Source organism: Perca flavescens, chromosome 23, assembly GCF_004354835.1.
Source record: "Perca flavescens isolate YP-PL-M2 chromosome 23, PFLA_1.0, whole genome shotgun sequence".
In the NCBI taxonomy this organism is placed as follows: domain Eukaryota; kingdom Metazoa; phylum Chordata; class Actinopteri; order Perciformes; family Percidae; genus Perca; species Perca flavescens.
Genome location: NC_041353.1, coordinates 19,757,400 through 19,782,791, shown reverse-complemented (window position 1 = coordinate 19,782,791; position 25,392 = coordinate 19,757,400). Strand labels below are relative to the sequence as shown.

The following is a 25,392-nucleotide window of genomic DNA, read 5'->3' as shown; positions in this document are numbered from 1 at the left end:
CATAGACTTCTAAATACAGCTGCAACGATTAGCCGATGAATCGTTTTTAGTCCACGGACAGAAAATGTATCAGTGTGTGTTTGAAGCTTGTGGTCCAGGGGGGGAAATGTTCTTGCTTTTCCAATAGGCAAACTCGGACACTAACTAATGTCCATCCTGTTAAACTGCGGCTCCAGCAGCAATGGGTGTTTGTTTTTTTTCTTCTTTCTCTGCACTGTTAAGGCGGCAACAACAGCAATTTATTCATATGAACAAAAAAAGAAGTCCAAACAGTGAAGTGTACACAAATTCAGCTTCAGTTTAGTCCTTACTTCCTTGGTTTCTTTAACATGGCACAAACTGGACGGTGAATTTGGGATCTGGTTGTTAACAAGTTAACGCTTTCTAAAAGCACTTTGTCTAATCCGGGCTTTATAAAACTTCTTGGTTAAGTGAGGTGCTCATTGATGTACTTAATGAACATCTTTAACGGGAAAAAAAAGCATTTAGTGGGCACTGCTAGCATGATGAAAGAAATATAAAAGTGTTTTTGCTCATAGGCCTCTTAAAAGAACACAATGAACAGGATTTCTGCTGAAACCTCACGGATGACACACGCCATGGGTTAGCAACTTTTTAAGGCCCTGTGAGTTACTTTGATTTCCCCATCCTGGGCTAAAATCCAGTCATGGGCCTTTGTTTCTAATCCCGCTTGTCTTTTTCCTGTAATTACTTGTTGCTTCCTTCTGTCCATTAAATTTGTATAATTAAAAATATTCTTTAAAAAAAAAAAAAAAAAAACATGTTAGTCCAGTGTTGCGAATAGAGGACTTTGTACAAAAAAAAATGTCCCTCTCCAGATGTTGTCCATATCCCTTTGGAATGTTCAGTGATTAATCTAGTTCCAGAAGTATTAAGTAATGCAAACACACTTGCCAGCTGGTCATGTACATCTGTGTAGACCTTCTCCCATTCATGATAAAAATATAGACTATTGTGACAGAATTTCTTCAGAAGCCTCTTGAACAGGATTCATTCAACATTCATTCTCATTTCCGTCTAATGTGCTAAAAGGCTTTTGTGGTATTGTGCCATTAGCTGAAAAGCTGTTTGAATGTTCCCATGGAGCCGAGGCTGATTGCTAGCAGCTGTTTGCCAGGAACTTGGAACAGAATTCAGTAAACCCCAGTGCCTACCAATGTAATGTGGAGCATTGTTATCACTAAAACCACAACTGGTGTAAACTTGTACTGCCCTTCCATTACCAATGGATTATGTACTCATGTGATCGTGATGAAATGAAAAGGTTTTATCTTGTTTGCATTCATAATACACATATTTTTAACGATAAACTGCCAAAAAGTCACACAAATGACTGATTTGATTAAAGAAGAAAGATATTCACAAAATCTTATTTTTTTAAGTAAAAGTTGACAAGTCTGCCAGCAAATGTTTTTTTTTTTTAACATACTCACACGTCACACAAACACACAGTGCTCTCCAGTTAACCCTCAGTCCTACTACAGGCCACTGGGAGCTATAGGCTGTAAAAAATAGCAACGTTGCAAACATCTGTTAGACAGACACCTAACATTATTCGTGGCCGTTGACCCAAAAGTCCTTTTTCCAACTATGCACAAAAGCACACGGTTTTATTTGAAGTCCTTGAAGCAGGTTTAGAAAAGTGCCAGGAGCATCACGTGGTGGACCTGCTGGCCGAGTCTTCGCGGTATTTCAGCCATCGAGAGCACGTCGTCGGTCATAAGGAAGGCCATTGAGCCAATGCGCGTCCACACACACCGCTCGCACAACGGCCCGCCTGCAGAAACACCATCAGACTGGACAGACAAAAAGAGGGAGCCTTAATAAATCATAGCAAGCAACGTCTCGGAGGGCATTACAGCTATTTTTGTGCTTTTATAATTCTGACTGACAAAAACTTGACTGTAGTTTCATTTTTTTAAGAGTTTGGTTGCGTCCAAAAATCGCATACTATGCACTACATAATCAACATGAACAAACTATCGTTCAACAAACTTTTGTGTAAGTAAACAGTGGTGTGCATCTTTTGGGACGCACTAAGCTGTGATTTTCAACGTCACTTCCTGAGATCCTCCTTGACGGTTGGAGACGAAATTACAGATTTTAAATATGTAGATGGTAAATCGAAGCGCTATTGACGTTGTAGAGCACCCTTGGTTGTTGTCCGTTTGTGTGTTATGAACGCTGTCGTTACGGTTGCATTGCATTGTGGGATACTTATGCCGGCGTAGTGTCCATTGCTTGCATACTGTAATATTTCACCGGAAGTAGTATGCAATTCACATAATATTGGTTTCATACCAAGGTTTTGGACATACTAAAAACTCTTACATGCCGTTTTTAGCCAACTAAATAGCACGTTTTGTGTGAAAAAAATATAAACAAAAGAATCTCCTATTTTCACACTTGTAGAGCAGATCTCTTCTGTGCATATGCACCACTTGCGCGGTGCGTTTGTGCCCGGTGTAGCCAGTGTCATCGATTATAGTGAAAGCGTAGGGTTGAAAAATCCGCTCCGCATACGTCACGCGTGCAATGTAGCCGGCCCGTTAGAATATTACATTGGCATGTTACGTTAGTGAGGAGTTGATATGTTCTTACACATTTCATCTGTTGTTTGCACATGATGAATGCTGAGCCGGGCGTGGTGCAGTTGGGACAGTCTGTGACACAGCACGGCAGAGGATCGCCCACCTTCATCAAGGTGCTGGGCATCTCAGACTTCAGGAAGTATTCCTGTAGTGACAGGAAGTTGTGGTTATTATTATAATATATGAGAGACACATTTTCTCACAACTGTTACAAAGCGTACTGTAAAAACATGACCGATCTCCGTTCAAACTCAAGCCTCATGGAGATTTTTTTATTTTTTTTTTTTATTTAACTCTTTGGGAAGAATTGGGAGGGACCACACAGCTTTTCTTCATGGCTTTACAGCTTCACAAGAGGGATCAGCTGGTGGGACCATTGAACAATGTGACCACCCCAGCTGAGTAGGATACACTCCAGTGCATCAGCATCAGTGTTTAATTGCCCTCACTTCCTCACACTGCATTCCATCTCTGGACTCTTTTCTCAAAGGCAGGAGTGAGAAAGAAGTCAATTGGTGCAGTGCATGTGCAGTTGAAGAAGAGACGTTGGGCCCAACGACTGATACAACCAGGAACAGAGCCAGACGTGGTAAGAATTGGGTTCAGCCCAAAGCTACGGAGGGCCTGGGAAGATGCTGCCATGTTGCCCATTTATGGTAGCAATTCAATATTTTTCTATTTTGGAAAAAACATGATAGTTGCCAAAAAAAAAAATAAAAAAAAATAATCATCCTTTGTTGATAGAACTTTGGCATAGCTCCATTGATTTGCCGGTCCAGTCAGAGAGACTGAGGGGAAATGACACAAAGTTGAAGGACCAAGATCCAGGGCTTTTGAGAAAACATCTTGAGCTGAAGCCCCAGAAGCCACCCCCTCACACCCCACCAGCGCTCGGTTCCTGGCTACAACGCAGTGTTTCCTTTACATAGCCTCTAACCCTCCTCATACATTTAGCCATCATAGACTTCCAAGTAGAGCTGCAACAATTAGCCAATGAATCGTTTTTAAGTCCATGGACAGAAAATGTATCAGTGTGTGTTTGAAGCTTGTGGTCCAGGGCTTCATAAAACCTATTGGTTAAGTGAGGTGCTCATTTATGTCCTTAAAAAAAAAAAAAAAACTCAATCCCGCTATACTGCGGTTCCAAAGTGAGGTGCTCATATCCTTAACGTCGTAACTTTCTCTGCATTGTTCAGTTCAATTCATATAGCTTGTTTGACAGCAAGGGAACATGAGAAGAGAAGTACAAACAGTGAAGTGTAAACTTTAGTCCTTATTTCCTAGGTTTATTTTTGCGTGACATAATTCACCACATCTGCATCAAATGCAAGCAATAAGCAGTTTGGTTATATTCCTGCAGAAATAACCAACTAGTAAGATTTTATGACATTCCAGACTTAAACCAACCATTGAATCTCCACGAATCTCATTACAAGCACTTAAAAAAAACACTTACCACCACACATACATTTCCGGTAAATTTAGTGTAGCCTGTAGCCAGACCACACGTTTAATTGTATTGCAGGAAATGAAAATGATTAAGCTGGCAGAAGTTGAAAAACATGTTGGTTTGAATCATGCTGGCATAAACGTGTGATGTAAGGGTGTGAGATAAGGGACTTCCAGAACCACAGGCAGTTGTTTCCGTGGGGTTTTAGCAGAAGAAGTATTAGTGGTGTCATTGCGCAATTGTTTTCAACGTGTACTGAAGCAAAACTTGAAATAGCAGTTTGTCACTAAAAGGAGAATAGCTGGTCCACCTTAAAAGGTCAGCCCACCTTAAAGTGATGGTTCGGAGTAATTTCACCCTAGGGTCCTTTGCACCATGACCTCGAGCCAAACACCCCCCGAGAAGCTTTTTTCACCTGGGTCTAACATTGGGAGAGTTAGCGTAGAGTAGCGTTATCAGCTGAATAGCTTATTAGCGCAGGGGCTAATGGACCCACGTTAGTATCTCGTAAATGACCCCACTAATAATGCCCAAAATGATACCAAAGGTCTACACTAGTACAAATAGGTTATGTACTCATAAAACGATGCATTGGAAAGTTTGTAAGTACACCAGAAGTTTATGTAAATAACACTTGCCTGCTGGCTTCTGCTCTCTGCTGTTGTTGTTGCTGCAGTAAGACGAGTGCTTAGGGCCATCCACAAATTACAACACCGAAAAGAGATGCAACAAAAATATTTTTTAATTTAACTATTTTTTTTTTAAAGTAAGTGCTGTAGTATAACTAGCAGGAGACAAGTTATAACTGAGGTAAGTGTGGAGACATTACCTTATTTAATCATCATTAAATTAATAAATATTTTTGTTGTATCTCTCTTTTTGGTGTAGTAATTTGTAGACGGCCCTAGCACTCCTCTTACTGCAGGTAGCAGCAGCAGCAACAGAGAGCAGAAGAGAGCAGGCAAGTGTTCATAAACTTCTGGTGTACTTCCAAACTTTCCAATCCATCGTTTTATGAGGGCATTACCTATTTGTACTAGTGTAGAAGTTTGGTATCATTTCGGGCATTATTAGTGGGGTCATTTATGAGATACAAACGTGGGTCCATTAGCCCCTGCGCTAATAAGCTATTCAGCTGATAACGCTACTCTACGCTAACTCTCCCAATGCTAGACCCAGGTGAAAAAAGCTTCTGGGGGGGGTGTTTGGCTCGAGGTCATGGTGCAAAGGACCCTAGGGTGAAATTACTCCGAACCATCACTTTAAGTCGGTGAGTCTGAGCTGAAGTAGTTGCTAACCCCTTTCATTTTAATCAGCAGGTAGCAGTGTGGAAAGACACAGGACCTTGGCTTGGGTCTTGAGGAGTTGCGGCATTTATTCACCGACAGATAAACTGTGCACACACTGCGCTGCTATTTTTACAGCAATGGGCGTAGGAAGCATGTGGGTGGGACATCTTGCTTCTCTTTAACACAACCCTAACTGTGAAGTCCGTTTTCCACACTAACATCCTGACACCTACACGAAAGGATGGCCAAAGAAAACAGAGTGACAGGTGGTGGTGACAGGTCACAAACAATTTTTGTTTTTCCACGAGAGGAAGGACTGGGTGATAAGACAAGAAGTGGAAAAAAGCTTCAGAAATAAGATGATGCAAATATTTTGTACTGGCTGTTAATGTGTGCAGATGCTTGTGCATCACTGCATTCTAACAATATCGATAGAACATTGGCTGTGATTTGAATGTGCAGTGGCCATGTGCCAACATACTGTAAATGAGCCTGCCGAAGCATTTTAGGACAAGTGTGTGATAATGTCTTACCCCAGCCACTGTGAGGATGCGACGGACAGTCTTAGTGACGATCAGAGACGTCTTGGCACGAGTCACCGCCACATACAGCAGGTTCCACTCATCGTCTGCAATATCAGCTGAGCAGGGAAGAGAAAATATTCAAAGGATTTAAATATTAACCACTTTTTAGACTGCCTTTAAATCTGCAGTAAGGCAATATCGGTCGATGTATTAGCCTGGCTGAATTAACAGTCTAGCTAAGCCCTCTAACAATAGAACTAACTAACAAAAAGGAAAGCAACCCTAAAAATGCAAGAGGTAATGAGTTGTTGGAAACCGATACAGTTACTCCCGTATAAGATAGGGCAAGAGTGTCTACCAAAAACCCATAATGTAAAATACATATATGTAAAAAAAGAAAAGAAAAGTTTGTCCAAAGAAACATACCGAACGAGAAGTTGGGATTGTGGTGCAGGTTGTGCTCTGAAGAGGGAACTTTGGCAAAGTCATCGGTGACCATCACAGTGTCGAACTCCAGACCTTTAGCCTTGTGGACTGTTCCGATTATGAAATCTGAAACAAAAACAGCAAACATCGGTAACAAACAGTGCTGTAAAGGTACTATGCCCTGACAACGTTCTATGCCCTGTAACCCAAACACGTCAAAATAGTGTATTTAGGTCTACCACTTGCACACATGAAACAGAAATTCTGGCCTCTCACTAGTTAATGTAGTTGCTATGGAATGTTTATTGCTGCGTATATGCCACTGTACTCATGGACAATACCACATTTGGTCAAAGTGCTTGAGTGCTACAATGCGCCTTCACGTGTGCATTTTAGTCGCTCTATTGTGCCAGCTCTGTATAAACGAGCGCAAGCTACAGCCCAGTTCAGGAATTATCAACAGGCCAGAGTCTTATGATGTAGCATTACTGACATAGGGGTTATTTAATAGTTGCTTAATGACAATATGCCAGTAATTAAGAGCCTTTAAAATGAATCATTTTAGTGCATTGACAGAAAACCTATCAGTCTATGTTAAGAGCTTGTGGTCCAGAGGGAAATGTTTTTATTTTTTCTTTTCCAGTTGGCAAAGTGAGGTGCTCTTTAATGTCCCTAACGTGCATCTTTAATGGGCATATACTTCCATCCTGCTAAACTGCGGTTCCAGCAAGGAGCGGGGTTTTTGTCTTCCTCTGGGCTGTTCAGGCACCAACCAGAGGAATTAAATCATATAACTTGTATGACAACAAAGCAAACAAGTTCAAACGATGTTTATACAAATTCAGCTGCAGTTTAGTCCTTACTTGCCTTGTTTATTCTTAGCGCAGCTTGATTCACCACATCTCCTAGCTGGATGTCACTAACTGGACGGGGAACTTTAACCATTTGTGAGATTATACGATATTCCAGACATAACCAACCCTTGACTCCGCATGAATCCCACTATAAGCACGCAAACACCAGACCAAACGATTAAGCTGGCAGAAGTTTAGGAACAACTTGGTCTGAATCATGCTGGCATTAAAAGTGTGAGATAAGTGACTTTCTTTAACACGATCATACTTTTTTGCAAGCACTGGGATGTCATACATGAATCTGAAAAAATACTTTTCTGTTCGGGACTATGACTAACTTCTACCAAGTTATTACTGTAACTACTGTTTAAGAGCAGAAACAGAAAAGACGCAATAAAAAATTCCCATGCAAAGGAAGGAAAAAATGGGTGGCCACAGACAAGTCTATAAATACTAGTTGACCTCACCAGCGTTTTTTTTTTTTTTCCATGAGACTCTGTAACAATAACAAAATGTATAGAATAGGGTTGGGTGATGTCCCCTAAATTGGCAGTTGACGATGTTTACAGTAAAAGGTTTCTTTTTTACATAAATATTTGTTTCTACTACTACGGGCTAACAATTAACATAAACAATCTGACCAACATTTAAATGCCCTCTGTAAACAGACAGTATTAAATGCAAATAGTGTTTATATGCAAAAAGTAAATAACAACTTGACCTACTTTCACTTAACTACAGTGCTGTAAAGTCTAGACTCAATCAGATGTCCGTGATCTGCTTAACGACAGGAAAGTGGAACGTTTGCCTTTAACAGAGCGACAGTAATAACCTAATATACCATTACTGAGTTTAAACTACATTCTCGGTTATATTAGCACTGAATAACGCATTCAATAAACAGAAACATAACTCTGCACATGAACAGATGCGCAGTATTAGCTCACAGCTAATACTGCGCATAGTCACAGAGCATGGTTACCGCATGCTGATACGTTACTAGTCCAGGTAGAGCGAGCTACTATACTGACAGGGAGAGAAAGAGACTATTACTACAAATAAGTTGCACGTAGCTTGTTGCTAGTTTAAGACCGACGCAGTTGTCAATTTCCCGTTCACTAGGATTAGCGTTTGTCTGACTGGTTGGAGGGCATTGGCATCACGATGGTGGCTCTCCATCGTGATGGTTGACCGGCAGGCACAACCCTAGTATAGAATATCACTAGCCTTACCCTTTAAAAGATGCTGATACATGGTTGTGGATGTCAGATTTACTGACGTGTTCTGCGCTAGAACCTGTGTGTTCATACATCATACAACTTCCTTATTTCAATCTGTGTATACTTTAATTTAAGATTTTTCTTTGCATACCTGCTTCGTTGTAGTCATACTCAAAGCAACTTTCCAGGCGCCTGGCCAGCTCGGGGATGCGCTTTCCGTATTTTTCAACAATACTGACTTTAGCATCCAGCTCGAGGTCTTCGGTCTGTTCGACGTACGTCTTCAGGGCCCAGAAGGGCCCTTCCGGGTGTCTCTTGGCGAAGGAGCGGATCAAAGGATCCCTGATGACTGAAGGAAGAGCAAATTCAACATTAATGTTACATTTTGGGAGGAATTTCAAATAAAAGAATAAGGAAAATCACTGAGTGGGTAAATAAATAAATTTATGTGCATGAATCTCACATTTCCTCCCTTCCATCAGATGCCAGATGTCCATGATCCTATCCAGGCCGATACCTGCGACACCCTAAGGGAAAAGGTAGACCTGTAAGTGCCTGATCAATATGTTTAAAAAAAGAAAAAGAAATTGCTACTTAAACAGATATAAAATGCACCCTAAAGTGTCTTTATGATACAACATATGCTTGCTACTACTTCCTTGTGCTTGTCTGTTAGTATGTATAAAGACACTCACTCCTATGAAGTGGATCCGGCAGTGTGGGTTGCAATCAGTCAGCCGGACGGCTTCACCGAACACACTGACATTGCATCGGGACAAGATGGCCGTCTTCCCCCGGCAAAGACTGACGCCCGTCCTCATGGCTGCTGCGACCTTGTCTGCAGTCTCGTCACACACACCTCCTGTAGAATGGACATGCAGCGCACACAGATATGCTAACAAAACAGTGAAAACCTCAAATTTTCACATTACATCAACTTGCAGGGCAATAAAAGCATCTATGATTCTGAAGAATCTTGAATGTGTTTCTAAGTAGACAACATATATTAAAAAAGGAAACGATTTGCAGGGTTAACCTTTTTGCTTTCCTCCCACTAGAATCTTCTCCACTCCCTTGCACACTTCGAGGATGGTGGCGCCCACGTAGGCGATCTCAGCACCGAACCGAAAGCTCTGAACAAAGACATCAGTAGCACGGGAGTTCATCTGTTTCTGATTAACACTAAAATGCTCAGAGTAAAACACAAGACTCTCTTTATGACTGCCAGTGTATGATTAGTATTCCCCTACGAATAGAGCCAGAGGCAATGGTGGAATTCTACTTCTACTCCGCTACATTTCAGAGAGAGATATTGTACTTTTTACTCCACTACATTAATCTGACATCTTAAGTTACTAGTTACTTTACAAATTAAGACTTTTGCACACAAAACACAAGTAGTTTATGAAATACGATGTTTTATTATACGTAAATTAAACTACCCAACAATAGCTGAAATGATTACACAATGAACTGTTCGGATTGTTACCAGTTTCTAAAATGTGAGGATTTTTCTACATAGAGTACTTTTACTTTTAATACTTAAAGTACATTTTCCGGATGATACTTTTACTTAAGTAACATTTTCAATGCAAGACTTTTACTTGTAACAGAGTATTTTTTTTTTTTTTTTTTTTTACAGCGTGCTATTTTTACTCAAGTAAGGATCTGAGTACTTCTTCCACTACTGGCCAGAGGTACAGTATATATGTATAACTACAGATTTCGACACACCGTAAATGTCTGAATGGGAGCGGACACACACACACACACACACACACACACACACACACACACAGTTTGAATAACATCTTACAAAATATGAAAATGTATTTAATGCTGTGAAGCGGCGACCCCGGTAACCACATGAATGTTAGGCTGCTTCTGTGCAAATGCGACGTCTTTTTGTGTGTGATTTTGTATACCTGTGTCAGGTAGAAGATGTGAGTGTGGTCAACAATGTTCAGGGCATTGACGGCTCCTTTGAAGGTGTAGATCTGCTGATGAGGATCTCCAACCAGGATTTTCCCACAGCGCTGAGACAGAAGCACATCCATGATGGCTGACAGGGAGGGATGGAGGGAGGGAGGGAAGGAAGGAGGAATACCCCATCACAAAGTTAAAACAAAAATAATCATAATGATGCTTCCCCACAATCCTACCAGTTTACCGCATCATTACCTGGAGTGCAGTCCTGGGCCTCGTCGATGAAAAGGACATCGTACTTGTCAGACAAGGAGGGCTTTGGGATTTGGAGCTGCCATAACTTAAGGTAACCTGGTAAATAAATAAAACATCTATTAAACACCTGTGCAGCATCCCCTCTATTAGAACAGAATTACTTTTATTTCATTTCACTCATTTGCAGTTGGCATACCATCGTGGGTCATGTAGTACGCGTCTTTTTTGGTCTCGTTGAGATCCTTCATTTTGTTCCAGATCATCGTCGCGTCTTCCACAAACAACTAGGATTGCACAATAAAAGACACACAGCTTAAATGGGACTGCGCAGTGCTCATGCGTTTTTTTTGCGATTCATATTTCATTGGCATTTTCACAAAAGACATTCAACATGAACAAAAAAAGTGGCAATTATACCTACATATAAATGTATAGCCATGGAATACACAGTAATTGGGAAAAAAGCTGTGTAAAAAAGGATGCAGATGGGGGGCTGACCAGGTGCTCATGCTCTTACTTAATATTTATTCACAATAAGGGCACGTTCACACCTACACAAATGCTGGCGACCATCGCCTGGTGAAGCAATATTTGTGCTAAATGTAATGCCAATCTGCTGTATTTATATAGAGCTTTATAAGTCTACTCAAAGTGCTTTTACATAGAACATGCACCATTCACACACACATTGATACAATGGGGGCCAAGGTACAAGGTGCCATCTGAACATCAGATTAACATTCACACACATTCACACACCGATTGTTCCATTTAAGAGGTGAAATGTCCATGGACATTTCTGCATGGGAAAAAAATTATCGACCAACCGATCTTACGATTGGAAACGACATACAGCTCTACCACCTGAGCCACAGCTCAGTCTTCAATTTTGGATATTGTAATATGACACAAGTGTTGCCTTCTCCTGGTTTTAAAGGCTGCATTACAGTAAAGTGATCACCACTCACCAGACTGTTCTAGCTGTTTTATTATTTGTCTTTAACCACTGAGTCATTAGATCCACATTACTGATGATTATTTATCAAAAATCTCATTGTGTAAATATTTTGTTAAAGCACCAATAGTCAACCCTGCAATATCGACATTGAGGTATTTGGTCAAAAGATATCGTGATACTTTTTCTCCATATCGCCCGGCTCTACCCTAAAGGTATGCAGTGTCACTTGTATACATTAATGAGTTTGTACCTCTTTTTCCACCTCGCCTATATACTCTCGGATGCTGTGCTTGCCCCTGCGGGAGCAGGGGACATGGCTGGTATTGATAGTCTCGTCTGTTGACGCCATGAAGGCGTCGAGAGTTGTGGTCACCACTTTGGCCTTGCTAAAGCCACCGCGGCCCGGAGGCAGAACAGAGCTGATGGAGAATGGCTTCAAGTTGAAGGTCAGTTTCTGACGAGAATGGTATCTGCACCAGGGAAGATCACAGAAGCACAACAAGTGATGTGGTGATATACCTCAAGAAAAAAAAGAAGTTACTACAGAAATAAAAAAATAAAAAAAAGGCATAACAAGCTAAAGTCTGTGAAGAGCAGTTTGTTCTGTTGGTTCCATCAACATGGAAAGTTTTGCAGGCAGAAATCAGTTAAGCGGACAGTGAACAGAGGTCAAAATATGTTGACTTTTATTATGTTGCTCTACTTTCAACGCTTAACACTCACTCACTGTATTTCAGACGTCACAGTATTCTGGACACTTTACTTTTTCCACACATCCATGTCAAATGGATTGTTAATTCATTAAAATTATGCCATTTAGAAACATGGTTAGTTTATTGGCATAAAAAATTCAAAGGCATTCAAAATTAAAATGATGCAAACCACGAGGGATCAAACTTGATATGATAGATGCTAAAATTACAAAAAATGGAAACAAAGCTCATTAACCCTATTATCTTTGGGGTCGATTTGGCCCCATACAATGTTCAACATATCTAAATATAAGGGCATGACATAATTTTTTGGGCTTTATATTTAACAATCTCCTAACTCATTGGCCATTGATCTGACAAAGATTTAGCCTCTGGGGGGTTCCGGTGTAGCCAGCAGATATTTGGTTAACAGATATCCAGTCCAAGACTTTCTTTTCTGTGCGCCAGAACAACTAGCAACTTGAGACGTGAGTATGGAGTTGGAGTTGAGAGACGGCATCTATTGCATTCAGCATTTGAGCCCTTTATAAACACCATCAATAGACTCAAACGGCTTAAAAGACTTGGATGGGACCCACTTGCAAGCCCACGCTGGGTTTCTCATTTTGGCAAAAGTGTCTAAATCAAAAGGGAGTGCAAAAGGGAGCCTTTGAAATGCTACTAGATGAAGGGAATATTTCCAGCCAACACAGGATGTAGGAGTTTAGGTTAAGCACTTTTGTTACACTTAAACATTATTTATGTTAAATTCTCCATAATGCTCACAAAGTTTATTCACCTACCCATGTTTAGCTGACGTGATCGCATAACTTGCAGTGCATTTTATTTATTCATATATAGGCAGAACTGTTATCTTGGTGCTCTAGCTCGTACTATAAGGAATACTGAACAAAATATGGTGTATATTTGTAATATATGATACGACAGATTTAATATCCAAATTATAAAGAAGAAAACGTGCTACAGCTACCTCTTCTTGTACAGTCTGTATTAGGGCTGTAACGATATGCCATATGAAACCGAAATCGCGACACTCAGCCTCGAACCTGAGTCGCAGAGTGAGAGGGCAGAATCGCAATACACCCCTTCCAGCTCCCAGAGTTATCCTTACCGTCCAGATCCAATGCTACCACATCTTTAAATTACTATTAGTCGTTTTGGTGCCATATCCCCTTTTGTTGGGTAAATGTAGCTATAGAAGTAACTGTAAAGACGGCTAAAATTCGGCAGGGGAGGTGAACCGGTGTCGTGCCGAGGTACTTATTCCCGCCAGGATGCGTATCCCCTGGTCGCGGGAGCGTGCGTGCACTCCGAGCGGAGTTTAACTGCTGCACTTCAAATTCACCTCTTAAATGGAACAAATGGCGATGTGGAAGACTCAACTGGGTTTTCCATAGTAACAAGGGACTCATCTATCTACATAAATACGTTTATTTGTCTGTTACATTAACCCATTTGTCCCGGATGCTGCGCACCGAAACATTACATCTACCGCCGGTTACTGCGTTGCGCAACTCTGAACCTCCTGCCGGCTGCTGCGTGGCGCAGCATTTGGTATTCGTCATCCTTTTCATGACGCGTGCAGCATAGAACGCACTGTCATTGGTTCAAATACACATGAGGTGGGTCTTGTTGATTTTTTTAAAGACCACGTGACCACCCAAATGTATTGTGGTTGGCTGAAAGTCACGTCAGTCAATCATACATACACGTGCATTTGTTTTTGAGCGAGCGAGTTTGTTTTTGAGCGAGCGGGAAAATGGCTACGGCAGAGGAGGATTTTGACAGCGAAGGCAGTGACATTGAGTTGGAAGATAGTGAGGAGTTTGAGAGGGAGGAGGATGGTGTTGATGAAAACATGCAAGATGATCCGTTGGATAGAGCACAGGAGTGGGATGTGTGGGACACAGAAGGAGAGGAGGAGGATAACTTTCACGGATTCCACGTAGACTGGAGAACCGAGGATTATCAGCCGCAAGGCGAAGCAGTTCACCCGCAAACCGGGGTGAAACAGCCGATCCCCGTGGACGCTAGCCCCTGGATGTCTTTTCGGCGTATTTTCACCGATGATCTTTGGGACATGTTGGTGACTGAAACTAATCGATACGCTGAACAGACGCGCAGTCAGACCCCCACCAATTGGTGGAACCCTGTCTCCAAAACGGAGATGAAGACATTTGTCGGGCTGTGTCTCGCCTTCGGTATTTTGAAGCTGCCAGCACGCAGGGATTTCTGGAGGCAGACTAAATGGCTGTACCAGACCAACGTCCCCAAGGCCATGGCAAGGCACCGTTTCGACATGATCTGGAGGTAATGATTTGTGTGGTGTTATACTGAGTTTGTCGCAGTTCAGTGTTGATCTTTGGTGTGTGTGTGTGTGTGTGTGTGTGTGTGTGTGTGTGTGTGTGTGTGTGTGTGTGTGTGTGTGTGTGTGTGTGTGTGTGTGCATATGCTCGATACAGGTTTTGTATGCATTTTATTCTGTATAACTGAACATTTTATGTCACTCTTGTACGAAACACATTGTGTTACATTAATTATAAATAAAGTTTGATTGAGTTTTGATTTCTTGTGCTCTCTTTCTTCCTGGTTGATAATGATAATAAATAAATACAATAATGTTTTTTATATATATATATATATATATATATATATATATATATATATATATATATATATATATACTTATAAATACAATAATGGCATTATGAATAAATAAATACTATAAATATACACAAATAACATAGTACATATAAATAAATACAATACTGGCATAATGAATAAATAGCATAATAAATAATATAATTATGGCTAATGAATAAATAAATATAAATACTATAAATATACATCAATAGCAATACAAATAAATGAATAAATACAATGATGGCAATAAATGTCAGGCTTAAATTAATCTTATCATATGCATTTTAAGATATCTCCATCTCCAAGATAATACTGATCCTGTCGTGGACAAAACGGACAAGCTCTGGAAGATCCGGCAGTGGATGGACCTCCTCCTGGTTAGATTCCAGGCACTCTATGAAGTCAATGGCTTTGTGACCGTGGATGAGTCCATGGTGAAGTACAAGGGACGCCTGGGCTTCCGGCAGTACCTCCCATGAAGCCGGTGAAGTGGGGTATAAAGGTGTGGGTCATGGCCGAGAGCAAAACGGGCTCGTCACCAATTTTCAGGTGTATACGGGGCCATTCAGGGTAAGGCAGAGAAAGATCTGGCTCACCGGATAGTGTCAGACCTGGTGACCCCTTATTACGGGTCCAACCTTTCGGTATATATGGACAACTTTTACACCAGTGTGAAGTTGATGGTGGACCTCAAGGTCAGGGGGTGCAAGCGTGTGGAACGGTGCGTGCCAACAGGAAGGACCTCCCAAAAATGAGCAGCTGACAAAGAAGGCTGAGTTGAACAAACATCAGTTTAATGTGGCGCAGCGGGATGACTTGACCTTCTGCGTCTGGCAAGACACCAAGGCAGTGATGGTCCTCTCAAACTACCACGACCCGACAGCTCATGGGTTAGTGAGGAGGAAGTCCAACGGTCAACGCCAGGCGGAGGTTCGGGTGCCAGCATGTCTTGCTGACTATCAGCAACACATGAAGGGAGTTGATCTTCTGGACCAGATGGTGGGCTACTACCAGATCCATCATCGATCTACGAAGTGGTGGAGGAGGCTCTTCTTTTACCTCATTACGGTGGCGTGCTACAATGCCTTTGTGGCTGCCAGGTCTGCGGTAGGAGCCGAGTGGAAGTATAGGAGGGGCGGCTACAAGGATTGGCTGGAGGATCTGACCCAGGAGCTGATCGTCCCTGTCACTGCAAGAAGTGCTCCCAATGTTCTCCCCACCAGCCCAACTGGAGCTTCTGCTGAGCATGACCTAGTTCAGCTCAACAATAAGAGGAAGACCTGCAGGGAGTGTTCACTGAAGCACTGCAACACCAACGTCGTCCTGGATCAACGCTGATGGGGTGCAAGCAGTGTAACCTTCCTCTGCACCGCGAAGTGCTTCATGCACCATGTCCTTCGCCACAAATAATTTGATTGGGGATCGCGTCCCACGTGTTGCAGTTCCTTTGTCGGCGTGTCCCGCGTGTGACGGTTCCTTTCCCGTTCTTTTTTTTTTTTCCTAACCCCAACCGTCTCGTTATTGTGGCGTTTCATTTCCCCGTTGTTGTGTGCCCCTGCGGCGGGGATGATCTGTCTGTCAAGATAATGCTGTTCAACAAGCCAAAGAGAAGAGATGTGAGCCATGGAGCTCAGAGACTGAGACTGTTCCCAGTTCCACCTCAGGACTTTTAACCCCTCTCTCATAACAAGATGCCTTGTTCAGTGTGTTGGCATGTTATTTTTATATATTTTATATAATCGATTTATATATTTTTTCTTCCCCATCTGTTTTTGAGAATCTTTTGAAAAATGTGTTTGTATGTTAGTGCTAAGGGAGCATGTTTTAATAAAACCTGTGATTCTTACCATTACAATGTATTTTATTTCATGTTTCTATGTGCTACAGAGGCTTAGATAATAAGATTTTGGTAGACGTTGACAATTCTTAATATTTTTTCAGAAAACCCTCAGGAGATAAGGATATTTATCCCAGAATAACATAGGTTTTTATAGGCGTTTTTAGCAGGCGTTTTAGGAGTAAATGGGTTAAGGAGACGTGTGTATTATCTAATCAACAGTGTTTTCCAAAGTTCTATACTGACATGCACCTTAGCTACATAGGCTGACTGATCTGACCCATCTATGTGAGTCATGCAGGTTTATGAACAATATTTTTTCATTGTCTTTGCTAACCTGTCCCTCCCTTCCCTCTAACGTGATTTCTGTTTTTAATTTAATTTGGCTTATAAATTAACCGCTTTGTTCACCGGTCTACCATATAAGTTACAGAGGGGATACACAAACTATCAGGCCATTTTTTCACCTGATATTTTGTGTATCCCCTCCCCTAACATGCAAAGGGTCTGTCCTGTCATCATGTGTGTTATTTTTCTGTCTTTACCACAATAAACAACCTGAGATAATATGCAGAAGTCTGCTGTTTTCTAGCAAAAGTTACAGAGGGGAAACACAAAATATCAGGCCGTTTTTCCACCAGATATAATGTGTACCCCCTCTTGTAACATGCAAAGGCTGTGTCCTGTCAACATGTGTGTTATTCTCTGAGATAATATGGAGAGGTCTGCTGTTTTCTAGCAAAGTTTACATAGGGGATACACAAAATATTAGGCTGTTTTTCAACTCATATAATGTGTATCCCCTAACATGCAAAGGGTCTGTCCTGTCCTCATGTGTGTTATTTTCAGTGTTTACCAGGTCACAGTGAACAACCTGAGATAACATGGAGATGTCTGCTCTTTTCTAGCAAAAGTTACAGAGGGGATACACATTATATTAGGCCGTTTTTCACCTGATATAATGTGTATCCCCTCTCCTAATAGGCAAAGGGTCTGTCCTGTTATCATGGGTGTCATTTTCTGTCTTTACCAGGTCACAATAAACAACCTGAGATAATAGGGAGATGTCGGCTGTTTTCTAGCAATAGTAACAGAGGGCATACACATTATATCAGTCTTTCACCTGATATAATAGCAGCACTATGTAACTTTTAGCTGCAGCTGTAGTTCCAATGAAACAACCTGTAAGGCGACCGAAGCTCCACTCTGAGTGCACGTGCGCTGCCGCGGCCAGGGGATACAAATCTTCCGGGGATAAGTACCTTGGCACGACACCGGCAACGCTAATGGAGGTGTAGCGTTACGAATGGCCGCCGTTCTGACTCGGGTGCGGGCCTGGGTCAGTTTCCAGACGGTTCAGTAAACTGCGGTTAGCTTCCTTGGCACCGGAGTTAAGTGCTGGCCGAGTTTGGATGGCTGGCTGGCTGCTAGCTGGCTGGGAGCTGACTGTGGATGTATCCCTGCGGCTGTTGTCAGCTCTCATTCCGACTGAAGCCTTGCAGTGCCGGGAGTGAGGCAGACAGACAGGGGAGGGGTGTGATACTGGTCATCTAGGCTTTGCTCAACCAGCACCTTTATAGTAGGCACCAAAGCACTTTTCCTCTTCGGTCCCCATACAGGTTGGAAGCGGAATTGTCCATTACCAGTAAAATTATACTCATGTCTCATTTTTGGAAACATTATTTTAAGGTACAAAAGAATCTTTGGTGTTGGATCAATCAATATGGAATTCAATCAATATCAATAAATAAGGTCTCTGTTGTATTACTGTATTGCAAAGTGGCATGTCATTGATGACAATCTAGGTTTGCATCAAATCATGGGTCAAAAACTATGAAAGGAATCGAAGGTTTGGTGTATCGTTACAGCCCTTGTCTGTATTTGTGAACACAAAAACTCAAAAGCTTTCACTGCTACTTCTCACCTCCTCCCAACGTTGGCGAAGGCCAATGAGTGGACAGTCTTGCAGGCCACGTTGCTGGGGAAGCGGCGCTGCGCCTCATTGGCCACTGACTTGTTGAAGGCCACATACAGGAAGCGGAGGTGTGGTCGCTGCTCAGCGTACTTGACCAGCGTGGTCGTCTTGCCTGTACCTGTGACCGACAACACGGGCCGTTAAGCTACGACACTATGGCCTCCGATCACCCCTTACACAGCAACGCTGATTAAACTGATTATTGATCTCCAACATCTAGAGGCTATGTGTACGATCAAAATGCCACATTACCACGTTTTTTTTAAAATAGTAAAATGCAAACGCTGTTAAGGACAGTTTAAATATTGTAACCACATTTCAGATATGAAGAAAAAACAAAATGTGTTTCGCATTGTATTATCAAACATGCAGCGGTCCCTGTACCTGCAAAAGCCACGATCTTGACCACATGGTCTCCCTGGATGTCGTGGCTGAGGATCTGCTGCTGTTCACGTGTGAGCTGGATCTGTGGCCGCCTAGCAGAAACACACAAAATGCCGTGGTTCAAAACTCCACAGATATGCATAACTTGCCGTTACTGCAGGCTTATACCAAAAACACACCAAGCAGAAGCAGCAAAGTGTGGCCACGACAATTGTAATTTTCTGCGGACGGGAGGCGTGTTAACTTGGGTCAAAATGTCACAGGACTCTGTTACTGATTGGCTTGTGGGTATTATCTGGCTAGACTCTGCAGCTAAAAGTTAAAATATCCCACCACTGGCCATATTTCACCGCTGCTTGGTGTGTTTCTGGCCATAGTGTCAACATTAAGGGAAGGAGCGCTCTAAATACACTTGACATGCAAACAAAATGAGAAACTGTTTACTCATATTTCAGACACTGCAAAGTTATACATTGTTTGTCGGGCTATTTCGTTATTAAATTCACTTCTGAGACTTTTTTAAGCGAGAAATCACCTATATAAAGCTCAAATATGGGCCGTTTTACGAAAATTGATGGCTAATTGCAAATTTGGTAAGACTGTGTCGGAGTTCAGCGCCGGTGCTGCCTTTGTTGCTGCCTCGCCGCCCGGCCTGCCTTCCTTCACAGACCCCGGCCTGCTATGAGGTACTTGGAGCTCCGTCACGACTGGCAGCCGACAGCACTCCAACTATGTGGGTATATTTTGTAATGGAATAGCAGAGATCTGCGTGACCTAGCTAGATTCAGAAGACCACCTAATCTCAGTTCAGTTGTGTAGCCTATGTAAATGTTGGGGTGTGACTGTTCTCTTAATACACCGATGGGCGTGACAAAGTTACAGGTCTTGGGAGGTTGACGTCAAATTCCAGCTTTGTTGAGATTCGCCCGTTTTCAGCGGCAGTTTCAAAATATGAGATTTTCATAGTAAAGGGGTGTCAATGGGATTTTGAGCTTCTATGTATGTCCTATTTACCCACCAAACTGTCGTTATTCAACTATGAGTAAAATCGGTTTTGCATTCTATCACCCCTTTAAAGCTACAGACACAGAAATGGCACATACTAAGTAAAGCTCATGGTGGGACTGGCTCTAGTGGCTGTAATTCTGCACCATGGCTGAATTTCGGGAAAGAGACTTCAGATACAGTATTAGGGGACCACTAAGGCCTATATAAAAGCATCCAAAAAGCAGCATGTCAAGGAAAGAAGGATGCTCATTTCTCATGCACATCAGTCAAACTAATGCATTTTGTTCCTCACCCGCTCTGGCTGGAGCCAACAGAAAAGGGGCCGTTGTCCATCAGGTGAAGGACGTAGTAGATGTTGTAATGCAACCTGGAGAGACCGGACAGAAAATAATTGTAGAGGCTGACAATAAAGACATGGTAAAATTTAAGGTGCTCCCACTTGCAGCCATTACCTGTTACTGATCTTGATGTTGCTCCTCTTCATGGCGAGCAGCATCATGGCCATGTGGCTGAGGTACTCTGAGATGGCTGTGTGCGACATGCAGCCGCTGAGCAGAGACACCAAGGCCTGCACGTCACCAACACTCTCACTGAGGATCAGTATGACAGCCATGGCCGCGTACGGGTTGGGACCCTGGAGATTAAACACCAAGGATGAGAAGAACTTCCATGGCGGTCGTGCACACATTGTACACACATGGGGGGAGTACAAGACACTCTAAAGATAAGCAAACTAAATTTAAGTTTGGAGAATAAATAGTCAAATGTATTCATTTTCTCAATATGACTACCAGAGGACCCGTGTGTGTGTGTGTGTGTGTGTGTGTCAGTCATACCTCAATGCCAAGGTTATAGGCCTTCCGAATATCAGGAATGCGTAATCTTATGGAGGCCTCAGCCTGAGGAAAAAGGCGATGTTTCTTAGCACACTCCAGAACGTCCTCCGGCCTCACCCGCTCCCCGACCTTATGCTGGGCCATTAAACTGACCAAAACACACGCAGACAAGATCATTATTAAAAACTATGCATGTCAGCGTTGCCATACTTTTGTAATGAGTCATTTTATATTTTTAGTCATTTAAGTGACACAATGATACCAAGATCAGAAAAAAGCTTCAAATTTCAAAAAGGAAATAATGACTAGAGTTGTCAGGACTTGATCCAAATACTAAGCAGCTTTGTGTTGCTATAATCGGTTAGCTCAGTCTGAGCTTTTGCTTCGGAGGTTTTAATGTCTGCTTGGTATTTATATACATGTTCCATATTTGTCCCTTCTGTGAACATCCTACCACTTTGTCTTCATTAAAATACAAACTAGGGATGTATGTGTTATCTCAGGCAGATACGTTATTGGCCAATAAAACAAAAAAGAAAAGAAAACTAAAGTACTTACTTAAAGTACTAAAGTAAGTTATTATTGACAATGGAATTTCAGACCATAATTACGACCGATAATGCAGAGCCTGCCGCTTATTAGAAACACATTTCTGAATGTGTATTTTTGTCTCTGGCTTTCTTGCCTCTGCTTGCTGCCTGTGTGCACCGGGGCTGAGCCACAGCCGTCACGACATCACTGAAACCTACTTTGCCTTCTAATTTTGCAGTGACATGCCATTTCATATCCTCTCTCCTTCACACCCACCCCCCAGCTGAATGCGGTATTTCCACACACACACACACACAGACAGACAGACAGACAGACAGACAGACAGACAGACAGACAGACAGACAGACAGACAGACAGACAGACAGACAGACAGACAGACAGACAGACAGACAGACAGACAGACAGACAGACAGACAGACAGACACACACACACACACACACACACACACACACACACACACAGACACACAGACAAACAAGTACAACAAAATACACCAGGGGGAGACAGTACAAGCAATTTATAAAACAAGCAGAACATAAACATAAACTTGCAACTTTCATATGGGTATCAATGCCTCCCTAAAACAAAACATTAAAGCGACTCTTCTTCATGTTTGTGCTGTTACAGAAACGTCCCTTACTAAAAAGGAAATGCAGACTTACACAACAAGGTGCCGTATGCTGTGCTCTGATGATGATGGATCGGTTATGCTGCTGCTCTTCAGGATGAGGCCGATCTCCAGCACTGTGGTCTTCTCCCTCATCGTGTAGCGGTAGTACTGTTTCTTGAAGGGGACAAACTGCACAATGGAACACAAACACACGACATCTGAAACAACTATGTTAATTTCCTCGAAGTTCAAGTAGGAACAGAACGACAATCTCCAACCACAAGAGACAAATTAAATACTCTCTTAGAGCTGGGCGATATGGAGAAAATCAAATATAACCTATTCTTCACCAAATCCCTCTATATTGATATTGCGGCAATATTGTAGGGTTGACAATTAGTGCTTTCACAAAATATTTACATTATGAGATGTCAGCACAGACCATCCCCTGAATCTAATCTTCACACTACTCCCATCCAGCCGCAGATACAGAGCACTGAACTGGACTAAAGCCTATTGCAAAAGAGTTTTGTCTCCACCGCCATCACAATGCTGAACAAACTGTAATACTAACACCACCTCAGTTGCTTCGCAGTTTCACATTTGATAGGTATATGTGGGTGTTTTAATGTATGTATATGTGATACATGTTTTATGTGTTCTATATGTGATGTGCTATGGAAAGAAGATGTGTGGAAATGATTATCCCTATGGGACAATAAAAACTATCTATCTATCTATCTATCTATCTATCTATCTATCTATCTATCTATCTATCTATCAATAATCATCAGTTATGTGGATATAAAGTGAAGTGGTTAAAGAACAGCAAAGGCAAATAATAGAACAGCAAGAACAGTCTGGTAAGTTCAGAAAAGTACATCACTTTACTGTAATGCAGCCTTTAAAACCAGGAGAAGACAACACTTGTCATATTACGATATCCAAAATCTAAGACCATATCTAGCCTCAAATATCGATATATTGCCCAGCCCTATTAAAACTCATCCGTGTAAACATAAAGTTCATCTCTCAAACATTTACTATTTTCATATTAGAACCTGCTGAAACTCATTTCTGCAGCAAGTACACACTTGCCCTGCTTTTGTTTGTTTACATCACTTGTACTAAGATATTGTTACTTAACTTCGACATTAGCTCCCTTACCCTGCTACTAATATGTAACTTGATGTAATTCTGTGGTTTGTTTAACCTTGGGGTCCTGGACGATGTTCCTCCAGTGATGGCAGACGAGGCTGACACTGCGGTAGAGGTCCTGGGCCGGGACCAGGCACAGAATCTGCCTCAGCACCTCCTCTGGAAGGTCGTCCATGCAGCCCTGAGGCTGCAGCAGAACTCTGCTGCTGCCCAGCAGCCCATAGTGGGCGTCAGGGAGGGCCTCCACCTCCTCTTCCTCCTCCTCCACGGGAATGTCAGCGCCACATCGGTCAAATCCATCCTCATCCCCAAACATCTCTGCTGTCATTCCCTCCAGATAATCCACCACTTCCTCCTTCCTCGTCTCAGGCTGTGGCAACATCTCGGCAGCCAACAGGCTGAAATCGTCAACCTCGTCTTCAGGTTCTGCCGCAAATGAGGAAGCTAAAAGGCTGACATCGTCATCCTCGTCTTCCTCTTCTTCAGGAAAGAGCTCTGCATTGAGTCTGTTTGTGCCTGTGGACGAGCAGGGCTGGGGAGATTTGTGCGGACTAGAACTAAGGACTCCTGTCACGGGAAAAAAGTTGTTGATGCCCTTCGGTTGTCCGGCACGACTTCCTGAGGCAGATGCTGATGGTATAAGAAGTGACAAAAAAAGAACAAAGATGCAATGTCAGACAAAGATTTTATTTTATGACTTCCTACATAAAATGGATTAGTCAGGATTTTTACTGAACAACATAACCATACACTCTCATGTCTTTAAATGTTACTTTGAGTAGACTCAGATTTAGGCCTGTAACAATAATTACATAATTGTCTAATCAAATATTGTTATTACGTAATCACGGTTGCTTTGTTTGATTAGCTAGGGTCCTAAGGGGTATGCTTGTTGAAAAAAATAAATATATATTTTATAGTTTGACTGAAGTAGACAAATATATTGTTAATCGCAATAGTTTTTGAGACAATTCCTTGCACAGCGACATTTGGAATAGTTACAGCTCTACTCAGATTTGTCAAAAGGTTTTTAGCAGATTACCACACTTCCGTCGCTTGGTGGGTGTCCTGGGGTAAAGCCTCCGGGTGGGGTCACGGTTACCGTGTCCCTGGTTGACAGTGTGGGGCTGGGTGAGGGCACCAGTGCCCTCTGCACTTTGTCCCAGTTCATCACACTCCTCTGCATTCAGGTGTCGCCTTTTGGCCTTTCCTAGAAAACCACAAATCATTCAGTCATGTCAGCACAACACAGGATCACTTTATTTGGTCATTATTCTCACCTGACAGCAGCCTACACTGGTTATAAACATTCTTAAGCAACCTTTTAAGAAGAAATCTCTGGTAGAGCGTGCATGTTCATGTACTGAGGCTCAGCACTTGCCTCAGCGGCACAGGGTTTGAATCCGACCGGGTGGCCCCTTGCTGCATGTCTTCCCCCTCTCTCTCAACTTTCCCATCTACAACTGCCCTATCCATTAAAAAGGCCTATTTATAGTCCAAATGTGGTGCCAAATGCTTTTGCACCCTGAAAAGAAGAGTTATGAAGGAAAACAACGAATGTATGCTTTTATTAAAATTGGTGAGTCCAAAGTTTGGAGTTAACGTCATGTCCGCTAACTTTACACGTAACGTTATTTAATTAAAATGCCAATGGTCTCGGGCTTTATTAAACACCAATTATATTACGTAACGTTAGAGTGAAAATGTAACGTTAGCCATTTTAACGGTGTTAACACACGCAGCAGCAGTTATGTTTAGCTAGCTAGCTAACTCGCCTCAAGTTCTAACTTACCTTTAACAGCCATCTCCATCTTCGTGTCCAGCACATCCGTCTTTTAGTCACAAATCTACGTAATTTAGGATTCAGAATTTGGTGTGCTTAAGGCCAAATTCGTCGTGTCTTGCACAAAAATACAGAAGGGGTAACGTTAGCGTTAACTAAATCTTGGTAAACACCGAGTTTTGCTAGCTTATTTATACTTCTAACATTACTTATCACCTAAGTTTGTAACCACCAACCTGTTCAGAAATTCAAAAGACCCGCCCTGGCAACATTTATTATTTTATTATTGTATTTGTTTTAGTATTTGACGCTTAAAAGAATGCTTCGAAGTTAGCTAGCAAAAATTTAAGCAGAGGTTTTCAACTGTTTATGTTGAAA

At 42.1% G+C, this 25,392-nt stretch overlaps 1 protein-coding gene across 2 annotated transcripts; it reads right to left on the bottom strand.

The window, feature by feature from the left end:
• Nucleotides 1-1,267: 1,267 nt before the first annotated feature.
• Nucleotides 1,268-25,392, bottom strand: fbxo18 (F-box DNA helicase 1). Of its 2 annotated transcripts, XM_028570383.1 has the most exons (22): nucleotides 25,251-25,392; nucleotides 25,024-25,131; nucleotides 24,274-24,441; nucleotides 23,287-23,861; nucleotides 22,126-22,262; nucleotides 20,911-21,058; nucleotides 20,527-20,708; nucleotides 20,367-20,441; nucleotides 19,067-19,158; nucleotides 18,632-18,800; nucleotides 11,765-11,984; nucleotides 10,753-10,840; nucleotides 10,557-10,652; nucleotides 10,301-10,437; nucleotides 9,412-9,508; nucleotides 9,071-9,237; nucleotides 8,839-8,902; nucleotides 8,527-8,724; nucleotides 6,302-6,427; nucleotides 5,885-5,991; nucleotides 2,623-2,757; nucleotides 1,268-1,817 (listed from the first exon to the last, which is right to left on the bottom strand). In XM_028570383.1, exons 2-22 carry the CDS (start codon nucleotides 25,040-25,042, stop codon nucleotides 1,656-1,658), a joined length of 3,162 nt encoding a protein of 1,053 aa, XP_028426184.1. In that variant the 5' UTR covers nucleotides 25,043-25,131; nucleotides 25,251-25,392; the 3' UTR covers nucleotides 1,268-1,655. The 2 variants fall into 2 exon arrangements, with proteins under 2 accessions (XP_028426184.1, XP_028426183.1); XM_028570382.1 differs by having other exon boundaries at nucleotides 25,024-25,392.